Source organism: Barbus barbus (assembly GCF_936440315.1).
Source record: "Barbus barbus genome assembly, chromosome: 30".
Lineage (NCBI taxonomy): Eukaryota > Metazoa > Chordata > Actinopteri > Cypriniformes > Cyprinidae > Barbus > Barbus barbus.
In genome coordinates, this window is record NC_136758.1 from 29677701 (window position 1) to 29694481 (window position 16781).

Below are 16781 nucleotides of genomic sequence, written 5' to 3' on the forward strand. Positions count from 1 at the left end.
AAAGTGAAGCTGTCAGTCAGACGGTGAACCTCAGAGCAACTAGATCTAAGAGAATCAACGGGAACAAGAGCTTCGCATGCATACAAGATTTGTTTTGATTCGGGCATTTACTTCTGTTTGGTTGGGTAAATTTGTCATATTACAGTTTTCTTTAACTGCTTCCACACTAAATCTTTCCTCGTCACACAGTTTCTGAAAGCTGAGACTCAAACAGCAGAAGCACACACTAAATCTGCAAAACCAGACACTCATTCTCAGCCTTTGACTCAGTTTTTAATTTCATAAACACAACACACAGTTCTCTATGTAACACACACAAATCTATCAGGAGTTAATATTATGGCAAAGGGGTTTGCAAATGTTTGTTTTTGAGATGTTTGTGATATTTTGAATGCAGTGCTTCATTTTGCAAGAGATGTGAGGCATTTTGCATTTTGTGTGCAATTCTTGGATTTGTGTGTAAAGTTTTGAAAATGTGTGTAAGCAGCTGAAAAAAAAATGTAAACATAATCAGGTCCAATAAAATGAAACAATAGGCTGTTACATAACGATTCGTTTGGCCAGTTTGTGTGTAAATGTATAGCAGAACTCATCCCTCGTCAGTGTTTATTTATATATACATTCAAATGTATTTACAGTATATCTATATATATATATATATGTGCAGCAGATTGAACATCATTCACTCAACTAATAATAGCAACAGAACAGTAAGCCTATAAAACAAACATTTGTTAATGCTGCAGTGCATGCTGGGATCTTTTCAAACATTTGTTTTCTAAACTCTTCAGATTCTCTCTTTTTTGAAGGACTTCAGTATTTGGGCTCCTGCTGAAGCTCGGCTCTTAAAGAAGAGGTCAAACACTGAAGTCCCGTGGCGCTCGTCCAGCTCATTCATCAGCGCAGAATCTCTTTAAACTCACAATGAAACGGAAGCAGACAGTTCTTTTCTTTCGTGCTGTGTGCAAAACAGATTATCGAGAAAGATAAATGTAGGATAGAGACTTGATTTTATTTGCCAGTTGTTGATTGGATGTTGAGATGTGGGCGTGGCATTTAAAAATTGAGGCGGATCTGAATGTGAGTTTGCAGTGGATTATAAGAAAGGGGCGGAGTTAAAGAATATTAAATGATTGGAGGCATAGGCTCTGATTTATATTTCTGCCGGTGGGTGCTGTCCATAATCACTAAAAGACTGTCCCTCGTCTTAGATCATCGCAGTCTCATGAAGTTCTGTTATAATGAGAGGATTCATGAGTTTGCAAAAACTGATTTGCGTTCAATAAATTAACAGATATGTCTCTGATTGGCTTCATTGCTCAACGCTGCAAAAAATACAATGTAAATAGAAACATTTTGACACTCTCCAGAGAGCAAACACAAATATGCACTGGATAGTTTGCCAGATCCAGGGCCGGAGTGGGACTCATTTTCAGCCCTGGAGTTTCATGCCTTAGACCGGCCCACTTTAGCTCACGACTGACTATATTAAAATAATGTAATTAAAACCTCAGCATATAAGTCTGCAATAGTGCACTGTTCTCCACAGCCTTGTACTTCATTGTATTTTTCTACAGCTTTCGTTTTTTTATATATACTGGCCTTTTCAGCACCGCCTTTATAAAGGACAGAACAAGGGACGCTTCAAATATTTGTACTGTACCATAACAGCATGCAGTTAAAATGTTCTCAGAAATAATCACATTTGTTTTGCTTGACATATTTATGTTCATTTATTCTTAAAAGGATTTTAATATCATACAAAACAAATGTCACCACCATGAGTAAATTGTACCATTATAAAATTGTGACTGCACAAGTAGTAATTTAGGAGGTGAAAATACTGTGAAATTACATACATACAAATGGCATGAAATTTGACAGCATAACTACTGAACATCTATGAAACATCAGTCAATAAAGCAATGGCACTACATTTTTGAGCTGAAATTTTATTGCAACCATATATCCTATGAATGAATGAAAATGCATATTTTTCAATTAAAGTAAACTTATAGAGTGTGGGCTGCTTGCTTGGATTTGTACTTTAATAATGTTGTCCAAGTTTAAGAATAGCCTACACTAGAAGTAAAAAAAAAAAAATTAAATAACAAGGTTAAATTATTATTATTATTTTTTAAGTTTACAGATGAATCATTCACAATAATATCTATAACATGCATTTAGAAAACAGATATATAGGGTGAATATTTATTTCATGCCGACTTTAACATTAGAGATCTGCAGCTTTGATTTACAGAATGCGCTTTAATATTTCAGTCTGTGAATCAAAATACACTCAGTGAGCTGCATGAACCGCCACGTATTTCTCAATAAAAACATCACCTGAAATACTCTGAAATACTCTGAAATAAGCCCCAGGCATTTCAGTCCTTCTGCATGATCAAAAACATGCTTAACCATACTGTGTGTGTGTGTGTGTCACGAACTCAGCCTCTGTGGCTCCCTCCACTCACCACCAGAGGGCGCCTTCACCAGAATATTGACACACACACACACACACACACACCCCGTACCTGTGACTGATTGCATGCACAGGTGTCACCCATTAGTCCTGGTCTATTTAAGCTGTCCTCTCCATTCCCTCATTGCGAAGTCTTGTTTTGCCATGCAAACATTTCCGAGCGGTTTTCCTGTGTTTGCCGCCTGCCCATTGTGATTCGACCTGCCTTGTTACTGGATTATTATGATTGTTTGCCACCTGCCCTGATCAACTGTCTGAACTCTGACTCTGATTCTGTATTGCCTACGTTGTGTTTGAAGCCCGTGATTGAACCTTGCTTGTCTACTTTGCACTCTGTTCAAATAAAGCTGCACATGTATCCTAACGCCACTGACTCCTCGTTACAGAAGACTTCGCCAGACCTCGATCCAGCAGCATTCTACCACTTCACAACCGAGGTCTCCGCCCAAGCATCGGTCCTGGCTACACACCAGCAGCGGCTCAACCGACTGACCTCGATAACCGAAGATCTGGTAAAGACTTTGCAAACGCTTTGACTCCAAGCACCCAGCGATCCAGCACCGCTGCCCAATCCACCTCAGGCACAAGCTATTCCCACCACCTCCAGCCCTCGTCTAGCCTTCCCTGAGAAATTCGATGGAACGCCGACCAAATGTAAGGGCTTCTTACTTCAATGCTCCAACATCAACCAACAACCCATGTTATACCCGACAGATGAGGGCTGCATAGCATTCGTGTGTTCGCTTCTCACGGGGAGAGCGCTGGAGTGGGCCACTGCTGTGTGGAGTGAGGACAGACCAACCTTCCCATTGTTCAGGGCATTCATTCAGCGCTTCAAGGAGGTGTTCAAACACCCCGTGGGAGGAAAGGAAGTGGGCGAACAACTGCTGTCTCTCCTTCAGGGAAGGGGTTCGGCGGCTGATTATGCTCTATCATTTTGCACTCTCGCAGCTCAGACGGGGTGGCCAGATGATCCCCCTCAAACTTCACTACCGTAAGGGCTTGTCTATGGAGTTACAGTCCGAACTCACCTGTCGTGATGAGGGGAGGTCACTGGAACAGTACATCGAACTCTCCATCAAGATCGACAATCTCCTTCGATCTCGTGGTTCCAATTGCCTACCTCCTTTTCCTGTGACACCGTCAGCAACTCACGCTGACGTAGAACCCATGCAGATTGGCTTAACACGTATCAGTGAGGAGGAGAGAGAGAGAGGTGCATTCGACAGAGCTTGTGTTTGTACTGCAGATTACCAGGACACCTATCTCGCATCCTCCTTGCGGTGAGTCCCATTCCTAAATCCACTACCAGTCTTGAGATTGCAGTCACTCTTGAGATAAATGGCAGATGCATAGAGACAGTAGCTTTGATCGACTCAGGGGCTGCAGGAAACTTCATTGATGGGTCATTCGCGAAAAGTAATAACATTCCCCTTGTTTCCTGTGACTCTTACCTGGCAGTTGCAGCGCTAGATGGTCGACCTCTGGGCTCCGGAAGCATTAAGTTCACCACCGAAGATCTGCCGCTGAACACCGGAGTCCTTCACACTGAAACACTGAAGGCCTATCCTCGGCCTTCCCTGGCTGGAGCTACATAACCCCTCCATCTCATGGACAGAGAGACAGATCAATCGGTGGTCCGACTTCTGCATGCACAACTGTCTTCGCAGCATGCCTGTCAGGAAGGGCAATGAGAATCCCCTAAAAAACCCACTTCCCAGTGTCTATCAGGATTTAGCCGAGGCATTTAGCAAGGTAAAAGCATCACACTTACCCCCCCATCGATCTAACGACTGTGCCATAAACCTCCTCCCAGGATCACAACCTCCCAAAGGCAGAGTTTTCCCACTGTCACAACCCGAAGCAGAGGCTATGAAATCCTACATTCAAGAGGAGCTTGCCAAAGCTTTCATCCGTCCATCCACGTCACCTGCCTCGGCGGGATTCTTCTTTGTAAAGAAGGATGGACGCCTTCGTCCCTGTATCTATTACCGATCCCTCAATGATATCTCCGTCTTGTTCTGTTATACACTACCTCTCGTCCCTGCTGCACTGGAACAACTCAGATGAGCTAGATATTTCACTAAACTGGACCTTCGTTGTGCCTACAACCTCATTCGTGATGGGGATGAATGGAAGACGGAATTCTCCACTGCCATGGGGCACTATGAGTATCTTGTTATGCCGTTCGGCCTGTCCAATAGTCCTTCAGTGTTTCAGGCATTCATTACTGACGTCTTCCGGGACATGCTGAATCAGTGGGTAATCGTCTACATTGATGACATCTTGATTTACTCCGAAAGCTATGAGGCACACGTCAAACACGTCAGGGCAGTCCTAAAACGCCTAATACAACATCAACTGTATGCCAAGGCAGAGAAGTGTGAGTTCCACCAAGAGACAATCTCCTTCCTTGGATATGTGATCAGTTCTGGAGGGGTCGCCATGGATGAGCAGAGGGTAAGGGCGGTAGTTCAATGGTCCCAACCTAACACTCTCAAGGAGCTTCAACTCTTCCTAGGATTTGCCAATTTCTATCAGCGGTTCATCCGAAACTTCAGTTCAATCGCTGCTCCCCTGACATCCATGGTCAAGAAGGGAATGCAATGTCTCACCTGGTCCTCGGCGGCTGTGGCAGCGTTCCGCTCATTGAAAGAGAAATTCACAACCGCTCCCATTCTGCACCATCCCGACCCTGAATGGGAGTTCATTGTAGAGGTAGACGCTTCCAGTACGGGCATTGGAGCAGTTCTTTCCCAACGCGAGGGTGATCCCCCTAAACTCTTCCCCTGTGCGTTCTTCTCCCGCAAGCTGAACGCTACGGAACAGAACTATGATGTGGGCAATCGCGAACTCCTCGCAATGAAGGCAGCATTTGAGGAGTGGCGGCACTGGCTAGAGGGGGCTAGACACCCATTCACGGTCATCACTGATCACCGTAACCTAGAGTACCTGAAATCAGCCAAAAGACTTATGCATTTAGCAGACGCTTTTATCCAAAGCGACTTACATTGCATTCAAGTTACAGTTTTTACATTTTATCAGCTCTTGGTGATAGATGGTCCCTCTTCTTCACCAGATTCAATTTCAAAGTCACTTATCGTCCCGGTTCTCAAAATACCAAGGCGGATGCTTTTTCCCGACTCTGTGAGTCTGACCTCTCTTCCCCAGATCAAGAACCCATTATTCCATCCATCATCATCCTCGCTCCCGTACAGTGGGACATTATGACTGAAATTACTGAGGCACAAATCACTGATCCACCACCAGAGGAAACACCCCCCAACCTCACGTATGTCCCACTGGCCTTAAGACAGAGAGTGCTACAACTGGCCCACTCTACCCCAAGTTCCGGTCACCCTGGTATCACCGCCACTTTGCAACTCCTCAATAATAAATTCTGGTGGTCCACCTTCCAAACTGACACTATCACCTTCATCCAGAACTGTACCGTTTGCAACACCTGCAAATCCCCACGTCAATTACCCGCTGGGCTCCTTCATCCATTACCCGTTCCACAACGACCTTGGTCCCATATTGCCATAGACTTCGTGACGGATTTACCACCATCTCAGGGCCACACTACCATCCTCACAGTAATTGATCGTTTCTCCAAGGCCTGTAGACTAATACCACTTCCCACTGCCCTAGAAACAGCGGAAGTCCTATGCAATTATGTATTCAGGTTCTACGGTCTACCAGAGGATGTGGTCTCCGATCGGGGTCCGCAATTCACCTCCCTCGTCTGGTTAGCCTTCTGCCAACAGCTGAACATCAATGTCAGTCTCACCTCCGGTTATCATCCCCAAGCTAACGGACAAGTGGAACAACTTAACCAAGAACTCACCCGCTTCCTTCGCTCATACTGTCAGGAGAATCAGGCTGACTGGAGCCGCTATCTGATGTGGGCCGAATACGCTCAGAACTCGCTCCGTAAGCCAGCCACAGGTCTCACCCCCTTCCAATGTGTCCTAGGCTTCCAACCCCCAATGTTCCCATGGTCTGGAGAACCCTCTGACTTACCTGCCGTCAATACTTGGCTACAACGCCGTGAGGAGACATGGAACCTCGCTCCCGTACATCTCCAAAGAGCAGTTTGTCGCACCCGAGAACAGGCCAACCGACATCGCCGAGCCAACCCCAACTACCAGCCAGGACAATGGGTTTGGCTATCCACCCGTGACATACGGCTTCGGTTACCTTGCAAGAAGCTTAATCCCAGGTACGTGGGTCCGTTCAAAATCATTACACACATCACTCCAGTTTCATACAGATTAGCTTTGCCTGCACATTACCGTATCTCACCCACCTTTCATGTTTCTCTGCTCAAGCCCGCTGGTGGTCCGAGAGGAGAGGAGGTCCTAGACGAGGCTGGTGACCAGAGGACCCCTCCCATCATCATCGACGGCCAGGAGGCATACCAGGTCCATGAAATCCTGGACTCTCGTCGTCGGGGCAGGTTCCTCCAGTATCTTGTGGACTGGGAGGGATACGGTCCGGACGAACGGTCCTGGGTCAATGCCGATGACATCTTAGATCCTTCACTCACCACAGATTTCCATAGGGACCACCCGGACAGACCTGCCCCAAGACCTCGAGGTAGACCCCGGCGTCGTTTGCCTCCTCGTGTCAGGAGCCGCTCACAGGGGAGGGGCTCTGTCACGAACTCAGCCTCGGTGGCTCCCTCCACTCACCAACACAGGGCGCCTTCACCAGAATATTGACACACACACACACACACCCCGTACCTGTGACTGATTGCATGCACAGGTGTCACCCATTATTCCTGGTCTATTTAAGCTGTCCTCTCCATTCCCTCATTGCGAAGTCTTGTTCTGCCATGCAAACATTTCCGAGCATTGGTCCCATGTTTGATTTCCCGTGTATGACCTGGACTGTTTATTGGACTTTGAATCTCTGCCGCCTGCCCATTGTGATTCGACCTGCCTTGTTACTGGATTATTCTGATTGTTTGCCACCTGCCCTGATCTACCGCCTGAACTCTGACTCTGATTCTGTATTGCCTACGTTGTGTTTGAAGCCCGTGATTGAACCTTGCTTGTCTACTTTGCACTCTGTTCAAATAAAGCTACACATGAATCCTAACGCCACTGACTCCTCGTTACAGTGTGTGTGCATGTTTATGAGGACACAAATTTGTATAATGACATGGATATGACAGAGGTATTACAATATGAAGGTGGTTTATGAGGACACTGCCTATGTCCCCGTAATTCCAAAGGCAAAAAACATACTAAATGGTGTTTTTTTGTTGTTTTTTTGAAAATCTAAAAATGCACAAAGTCTCCTGTGAGGGCTAAGTTTAGGTGTAGGGTTGGTGTAGGGCAATAGCACACACAGTTTGTTCAGTATAAAAACCATTACGCCTATGGAGAGTCCCCATAAACCACAAAAACCAACGTGTGTGTGTGTGTGTTTGGTTGTGAGGGAAAAACTTTAGAAAATGTCCTCACAAAAAAAAACCAGTATAAGTGACTTGAGAAAAGTGAAGTGAGAAGTCTGACACTTCATTCCTTTTTTATCTGAGAGCTCATTAAACTCCATCAAATGAGCAGCGTTTACTAGCAGAGATCTCATCATAATGAAACACTACTATCAACAACAGCTGTATCAACCTCAAAATTACCCATCATCTGCCATTCCCCAACGGTTTTGCAGTGAAATATCTGTGAATAGAGCTGAGAGCAGAGAAACACACACGTGCAATCATGCAGCACTTCACATGCGTGTCACTCACCGTCTGTGAAGCTTGCGTGTCATGATCAGATGAGCGTGTTCTACCTCTAAACACACGGCAACATTTACAAAGCCAGAGCTGAGACTGAGACGCTACAGAGAGAGACGGAGGAGGAGGGAGAGAGGAGGACAAACCCATTCAACACAGAAGAGAAGAGAAGAGAAGAGAAGAGAAGAGAAGAGAAGAGAAGAGAAGAGAAGAGAAGAGAAGAGAAGAGAAGAGAAGAGAAGAGAAGGAGTGTCTTTACCTGCTGCTGCTCGCGTCTCCATCAGAAACCTGAAGAAACAGATGAAGAACACTCACAGTTATTTATGTGATTGACAGCTGTCATCAACACATCACAGAAACCTTCTGCATTCATGAGCCATTAATCACAGTTTGTTAATTAAACATGCTGTTTGGGCGGTGAGATGACAAATGTGAAGACCAGCTCTCGACATATTTGCATTAGTGCTGTCAAATGATTAATCATGATTAATCGCATCCAAAATAAACATTTTTGTTTACATTATATATGTATGTGTACGGTGTTTATTTATTATGTATATATAAATACACACACATACAGCATATATTTTGAAAATATTTACATATATACGTATATATATTTATATTATTATATTTTATATTATATATAAATATATTTAATATATAAACAACATAGTTTTCTTAAATATATACATGCATGTGTTTATATTTATATATACATAATAAATATACACAGCACACACTCATATATTATGTAAAAAAAAACTTTTATTTTGGATGCAACTAATCGCGATTAATCATTTGACAGCACTAATTTGCATATTATGAAAGAAAGAATGTGCAGAGAGTAGCTATTAGAAACTCATTTAACACAGAATCTGAGGAAAGTAAGTAATAATCTGTAAATAAAGATATGGAATATGTCAATGATATAATTTCACAATGCAACTACAACACTGTAAACATGCGGCTTCACATACACACACACACACACACACACACACACACACACAGACACACACAAACACACACACATGCACACACACACACGTTAATTTTCCATGTTTTATGGTTTCATTCCATAGGCGTAATGGTGTTTCTACTGTATAAACTGTTTTCTATCTCCTTACCCTAAACCGACCCCTCACACAAAACTAGTCAAGTCAGCTTTATTTATATAGTGCTTTTAAAAACACAGATTGTGTCAAAGCAGCTTTACACTATTAAATATGAAAATAGTGTGTCAATAATGCAAAAGGACAATGGTAAACACTCAAAGCATTTTCAGATTCTCAAAACACTTCATTCTGTATGATTTATAAGCTTGTTTCCTCATGGGGACCAAAAAGAAATGTCCCGACAAGGTCAACATTTACTGGTATTACTATCCTTGTGGGGACATTTGGTTCCTATAATGTAGAGAAAACCAGGTACACACTCACACACACACACACACACACACCATCGTTCTGCAGTTTCAGTGCATTCACACCTCGAGCAGCATTAATCTGAGACTAGCATTTCCTGCAGAATGTCTTCATAACACACAAACCAAAACTGTCATATGGCAACAATCCACTATATTCACAAACACTGAATAACTCCGCTCACAGATGCAAGCCCATCATTCCCCGTCACACACTGTTTCCTTAAAGCATTTATTTCTGAGTGATAAAATCCCATCATGCACACACTATTATCTAGAAGATCTGAGAAATCCGCCCACCAGAGCTGAATCAGCCCAGACTCACTATGCTTTGCTTCAGTTTGGTCTCGCTGTCTGTAATGCAACAGGGAGATTATTCTTCTTCCATTCAGAAACACACAGTTGCTATGGCAGTTACTCGATCCACAATTCATGTTATTTCTATTGTTTTAGCACTACACAGCCATTATGATTGGCATTTGAGAAGGAGCACTTCCATACAAAAAAGATCAAATGAATTATTAATACAGCTGCTGTTCCCCGGCAGATGAGAGAAGTGTGTCCAGACAGCGGCAGCTTCAGTGTGAATAATAGGAAACGCTGTTGTATTTTTAATAAGTGCTGTCACAGAGTAGAGATGGGCTCGATACTCCTCTGGCCTCAAAATAATCTTTGATAAGATGCATTGCACATTGTTTTAAAGTACAATATATTTTATTAAGTCAAGTAACTTGCATTTGGTGACTTGCCATACCAATACAGCAGAAGAATCCAAACCAGCTCCCTTAGAAAGTAAACAAAGAGCAACAGGAATAAATGACCGATCAATGAATCACTCCTTAAAGGATTAGTTCACTTTTAAATTAAAATTTCCTGATAATTTACTCACCCCATGTAATCCAAGATGTTCATGTATTTCTTTCTTCTGTCGAAAAGAAATTAAGGTTTTTGATGAAAACATTCCAGGATTTTTCTCCATATAGTGAACTTCAATGGACTCCAAACAGTTGAAGGTTAAAATTAGTTTCAGTGCAGCTTCAAAGGGCTATAAACGATACCAGATGATGATGATGAATAAGGGTATTATCTAGCAAAATGATCGGTCATTTAAAAAAAAAAATTTTTTTAAATGTATATGCTTTATAAACACAAATGCTCGCCTGTTCTGCGATACGCGTCCATGACTTCACGTAATACGTAATTGGGTTGAAAAGGTCACGCTTGACATAGGCCCCATCTCATCTTCTCCTCCAAGTTCAAAATCGTCCGACATCGTTGTTTTACCTTTTAACTCCCTTTTTTGTAAACAACGTTTGACTTAACGTTAGTATTTGCGCATTCAACGTTGTAAACACTGACTCGGTACTTCCGCCTACGCCAAGCGTGACCTTTTCAACGTAATTACGTATTAAGTGAAGTCATGGACGCGTATCGCAGAACAGGCGAGCAATTGTGTTTATAAAGCATATACATTTTTTTTTTTTAAATGACCAATCGTTTCGCTAGATAAGACCCTTATTCATCGTTTGGTATTGTTTATAGCCCTTTGAAGCTGCACTGAAACTAATTTTGACCTTCAACCGTTTGGAGTCCATTGAAGTTCATTTTAATTTGAATGTGAACTAATCCTTTACGATCATCTAGTGAAAGTCGTGGCCTAATGGTTAGAGAGTCGGACTCGTAATCCAAAGGTTGCGGGTTCGAGTCTCCGGCCGGCAGGAATTGTAGGTGGGGGGAGTGAATGTCCAGCGCTCTCTCCACCCTCAATACCATGACTGACGTGCCCTTGAGCAAGGCACCAAACCCCCAACTGCTCCCCGGGCCCCACAGCATAAATGCTGCCCACTGCTCCGGGTGTGTGTTCACGGTGTGTGTGTGTGTTCACTGCTGTGTGTGTGTGCATGTTGGATGTGTTAAATGCAGAGCACGAATTCCGAGTATGGGTCACCATACTTGGCAGTATGTCACTTCACTTCACTTCACTAGTGCCGGATTGTTAATGACTCCTAAATTTGGTTTAGTCACTATGGGTGCCAGGACTTTTGTTGTTGTGGCGCTCAGGTTGTGAAATGCTCTGTCTCAAGACATCCGTGTACTCCCATCTTTCTTTGTTTCAAAAACCTTTTAAAGGAGTCATGAACTGAGAAACCAAAATTTCCTTCATCCTTTGACATATAAGAGGTTTTAGAACTCAATACATTGTCCTTAGTCTAAAAACAGCTGATATTGAAGGCAGTCTGCCAAAAGACAGCTTGTGGAATGTTCTACTCTATGATGTAATAGTGTGGATAAACCCCGCCCCGCAGAAGAAGATCAACATCGCTGTCTGTTTAGCCCCACCCACCGATTCTTCATCATTGCCTGTTTAGCCCCGCCCACCGATTCGCAAATACAGTGTTTACGAGAGACGCCAACGTGCAGGTCTACACAGAAACCAAACAATAAAGATGCTGTGAAGACAAAGTTGTGGAAAACAGTGTTTGGGTTGCATTCCTTCTGATCTCAACAAAAGAATGAATGAAATTTATTTTTAATGAATATCCAGACCGCGTCAGTAAGAACTCGGTCTTTTGTTCACTTCATTTTACTGCGCATTCGTTTACAAAAAAGGCACAATTCGACACTGGATTTTCAGAAAGATTGAAACTAAAAAAAGATGCTGTGCGACGATATTGGATCCGATAGTAATGTTGCATCACAAGTGTAAATGTTTTCATTACGTGATCACTATTGCTTTGTCTATTAAACAGATCGATCGATATGAGTATGTGTGACCCTGGAGTACAAAAGTATATTTGTAGCAATAGCCAAAAATACATTGTATGGCTCAAAATTATACATTTCTCTTTTATGCCAAAAATCATTAGGAAATTAACTAAAGATCATGTTTCATGAAAATATTTTTTACATTTCCTACATATATCAAAACATTTTTGATTAGTAATATGCATTGCTAAGAACTTCATTTGAACAACTTTAAAGGTGATTTTCTCAATATTTAGATTTTTTTGCTCCCTCAGATTCCAGATTTTCAAATAGTTGTATCTCAGACAAATATTGTCCAATCATAACAAACCATACATCTGTCAGGGAACTGTTGTGTGTGTGTCATGTGTTCCTGCCCCTTGTGTCCATATTTGGTTTGTTTCCTGTCATGTCATTAGTAGTTCATTCTGTTCAGCTGTGTTTGTCTCGTTAGCTATGATTTACCGGTGTATATTAGTCCTGTCTGTTTAGTTAGATTTCGTCTGGTCTACTCGTTAATCCCGGTGTGTGATGTCCTTGTCTGCCTTGCCTTGTCCTGCCCTGCCATGTCTTGATGTTCAGTAAAGTGTTATTTGAGTTTGTATCCTCGTCTGCGTGTTCCTGGTTCCTCCCTCGTGTGTGCACCGTGACAGAAGACCAGACCAAAACAGTAAGCGGCGCCCCTTCACCTCGTTTTGTTTTCCGTTTTTTAAAAGTCTTTTTGTTTGTTCCTGTTTCGTCTGTCCCTCGCGGCATGGAAGTCGCCGCTTGTCATCCTGCCTTAGCCCGCGTCAAGTGGGCGTGGGAGTTTGGTGGGATCACCGCGAGTGCCGCGAGTCCGCTGGCCGCGAGCCCTCAAGTCAAGCCCGCGGGATCGCCGCTGAGTCAAGCCCGCCGATCGCGGGAGATATCCGCCGCTGCCCGCGGCTATCCCAACCTCGCCGCTCACACCGAGCCCGCCGTTCGCGGGAGTTCACGCCGCCGTTCGCGGGAGATCACGCCGCTATCTGCGGTTCACCCAAGTCCGCCGTCCGTGGGGAAAGCCAACCCACCGTCGGCGGCTTCACCGAGCCCGCCGTTCGCGGGAGATCAACGCTGCCGTCCGCGGGGAAAGCCAACCCGCCGTCGGCGGCTCCCCCTGTTCACGCCGCCGTCCGCGGCTCCCCCTGTTCACGCCGCCGTCCGCGGCTCCCCCTGTTCACGCCGCCGTCCGCGGCTCCCCTGTGCACGCCGCCGGTCCGCCTCTGACTCAATGCCCGCCGGTCCGCCTCTGACTCAATGCCCGCCGGTCCGCCGCTGACTCAAGCCCACCGGATTGCCGCTGACTCAAGCCCACCGGATTGCCGCTGACTCAAGCCTGCCGGTCGCCGATACCCTCTCCGTGGATCAAGTCCACATGTCACGGCCAGGAGAGCCGTGTTTGTGTTTGTTGTGCCCACAGGAACATTTTAAACTTACCTTGTCATGCCATGTCTTGTCTTGTCCATGGAGACTCGTCTGGGGCAGGCGGCTCCTTGAATTGTGGCCATGGAGGCCAGTCGCAGCCGCTTGCCCCCCCTGTCGCAGAAGTGGAGGAGGTTGCTGAGGGACCCTGTGAGGGCCCCTGACTCCTCGTCAAGCCCAGAGGAAGACTCAGCTTCCTAGCCAGCCCAGGAGGGCTTCTAGTTCCTGTGGGATGTCCTGTCCTGTTTGTCTGACCCTGGAGGGTTTCATGTCGTGTCTTGTACTGTTTTGTTTGTCTAGCCCCGGAGGGCTCCTGATACCCCCTGGATTCCCCATGGAAATTTTGGGGGGGGGTAGTAGAGCTCTGGGTGGAGTGGGTGGGCCGAAGAAGGATGCCATGGCCACAGTTACCACCTGCCATGGCCTCCTGAGCTCCCTGCTCCGCCATGGGTCCTGTCTGTCTGTTCCGCTCTGGAGGTCCCCGTCCTGTGGTCCGTGTCTGTCCTGAGAGGCCTCCAGAGCGCCCACCCCCCCTCCCTGATGGAACTGTTAAGGCTCGGGACGAGCCTTTCGGGAGGGGGGAGTTATGTCAGGGAACTGTTGTGTGTGTGTCATGTGTTCCTGCCCCTTGTGTCCATATTTGGTTTGTTTCCTGTCATGTCATTAGTAGTTCATTCTGTTCAGCTGTGTTTGTCTCGTTAGCTATGATTTACCGGTGTATATTAGTCCTGTCTGTTTAGTTAGATTTCGTCTGGTCTACTCGTTAATCCCGGTGTGTGATGTCCTTGTCTGCCTTGCCTTGTCCTGCCCTGCCATGTCTTGATGTTCAGTAAAGTGTTATTTGAGTTTGTATCCTCGTCTGCGTGTTCCTGGTTCCTCCCTCGTGTGTGCACCGTGACAACATCAATGGAAAGATTATTTATTCAGCTTCAGATTATGTATAAATCTCAATTTCAAAAAATTGACACTTATGACTGTTTTTATGGTCCAGGGTCACATTTATGCATTTTTGACATAAATCACAGCAGCGTCCATCTATGAGGAATATAGACTGTCAAACATACACAACTATTAGCCAATCACAGCAGTGGGCGTTTACTTCCGAGTCTACAATCCTCCACGCCTATTCAAACAGAGCGTTCTGACGAGGGTGTTAAAAACAGGACATTACTTCTAAATTATATGTAAAAATCTTGATAACATTATAAGTGGAATACGAGCGGAATTACCACTCACCATATCTCCGCTCACAGCAGGTCTCGGGAGCGAGGTGGTTCGGTACGGTGGCCGCGGTGCTACGTCTGACCGCTTTGAAACAGGACTTGGGCATCTGCGAGAAGATTCGCCACTCAGCTGCAACGTTCGCTTTTCCACGTCTCGTGAAAGCATGGTGCTCACTTCATCTTCCCTTCTCACTCGGTCTATGTCAGTCTCTAGGTAGGTCCTTCCTAACATTTCCATTTCCTCTTGCGTTCTTCTCAGGGTTTCGCTGGCGTCCAAAATCTTGCAGCTCGGCATGCATTTGGCCCACTTGTGTGTGTTACTGTCCCTGGAATCACAAGCACTGGAACCAAACCATGGACTGGAAACCGGGATTGGGTTTAGGCATGGGAGAGACGATGTTATTGGCTCCTTCTGACGGATAAGTGTTCCGAAGGCTTGCAGACACTCAGGGTTCAGGACCCTACACGTTACCTCGTCAAGAAACTGAGAAAACTTGAGCTTCTCTTTAATCTTCTGCTCTAAGTCGGATGACACAGTTGAAGCAGTGGAGGTTCCCTGACTCGACGACGAATCCCTGTGCTCTGCATCAACCTGCTCCGCTCCCTCCTGGCTCTCCGATCCCATCACACTTCCCTGGCAGCTGTCGGAGTTCTGGTAGCCCGTCTCGGAATCGCTCATACCTTCGGGTCGACTTGCAGAGCTGGCACGCACTCGGAAAACCTCCTCGCTGTGCTGCTTAATAGAGCTGCGCAGCAGACAAGTGGCTCCGGAGCTCCAGCTGTTGGTGTCCCAGCTGTCGTCCTCACTGGAGCTCCGGAGGCTTGGGCTGGAGCTCCGCAGAGTCGAGGAGGTTGGAAAGCTCTTGAGGCTGGTCACCGAACCCTTTAGGCTCAACAGGGAGCCTTGCAGGCTGGAGACGGAGCCCTTCAGATTGGAGGTGGAACCAGGCTTGTGCAGGGTAGGCGAGGAAAGGCTGGATAGACAGCGTGGCTGCGGCTCTTCCTCCAGGTCGCTCTGGCATCCCGAGAACACTGGACAAGAAGCTGTGGATGAACAGGAGCCGCGCTCCTGCCTTCCGGACGCCATCTTGGGCCTCGACTGCCTCTTTAGAGTGGACACTGTCCCGTTGACCGTAACCCCTCTTCCAGTTTTCGTTAAGCCATTCTGCATTTTCGCCTCCATTATTGTTGTGTGTAGAAAACTGGACCATGATGAGCTGGGCTGGCCAGATTTCGACAGCTTTAAAGCCCCGATCCTCGATCCCACAGTCGCCCTAGATGCATTAACCTCCTGTGATGAGCGGCTGAACTCTGTGAGCGTGACACACTTTCTCAAACGTTCTCTCAGCTCTGCAGGGACAGACGCATACAGCTGTTAAAACATGCAGCAGATGCACTGGTCAGTTTAAGGTGCAACACACAATCTTTCCTGGTTGCGAACAAACCTCCCATATGTGTTCGGATAGAGTCCTGGTTAACTTTCCAGGTCAGTTGCTCTTTAGAACAGGCCATTGATCATGATGCCACGTGATGGACGGGATGTGGGGCAGAACTTGAGTTCCATAAATCGATTTCTCGTTGGAGTGGTTGTTTACAGTGTTAGAGCCGGCTCTGTGTGAGCAGTATGGCCGGTTGATGATGTCTCTATGTTTTAGATTAAACTATAGGCTATAAGCTGCTGGTTTGCTTGTAATTTATTGGAGCATCAGAGCC

The 16781-nt window shown here is 45.5% G+C and overlaps 1 protein-coding gene across 1 annotated transcript in view; it reads right to left on the reverse strand.

Moving 5' to 3' along the window:
* The window catches only part of begain (brain-enriched guanylate kinase-associated), a 32056-nt gene extending 15590 nt beyond the window's left edge, over nt 1-16466 (reverse strand). Inside the window, exons 1-2 of the mRNA XM_079385937.1 lie at nt 15082-16466; nt 8491-8519 (exon numbers count right to left, since the gene is read on the reverse strand). Coding sequence (XP_079242063.1) covers nt 8491-8519; nt 15082-16251 — 1199 coding nt within the window. The 5' untranslated portion in view covers nt 16252-16466. The remainder of the gene's footprint in view (nt 1-8490; nt 8520-15081) is intronic.
* Nucleotides 16467-16781: the final 315 nt, after the last annotated feature.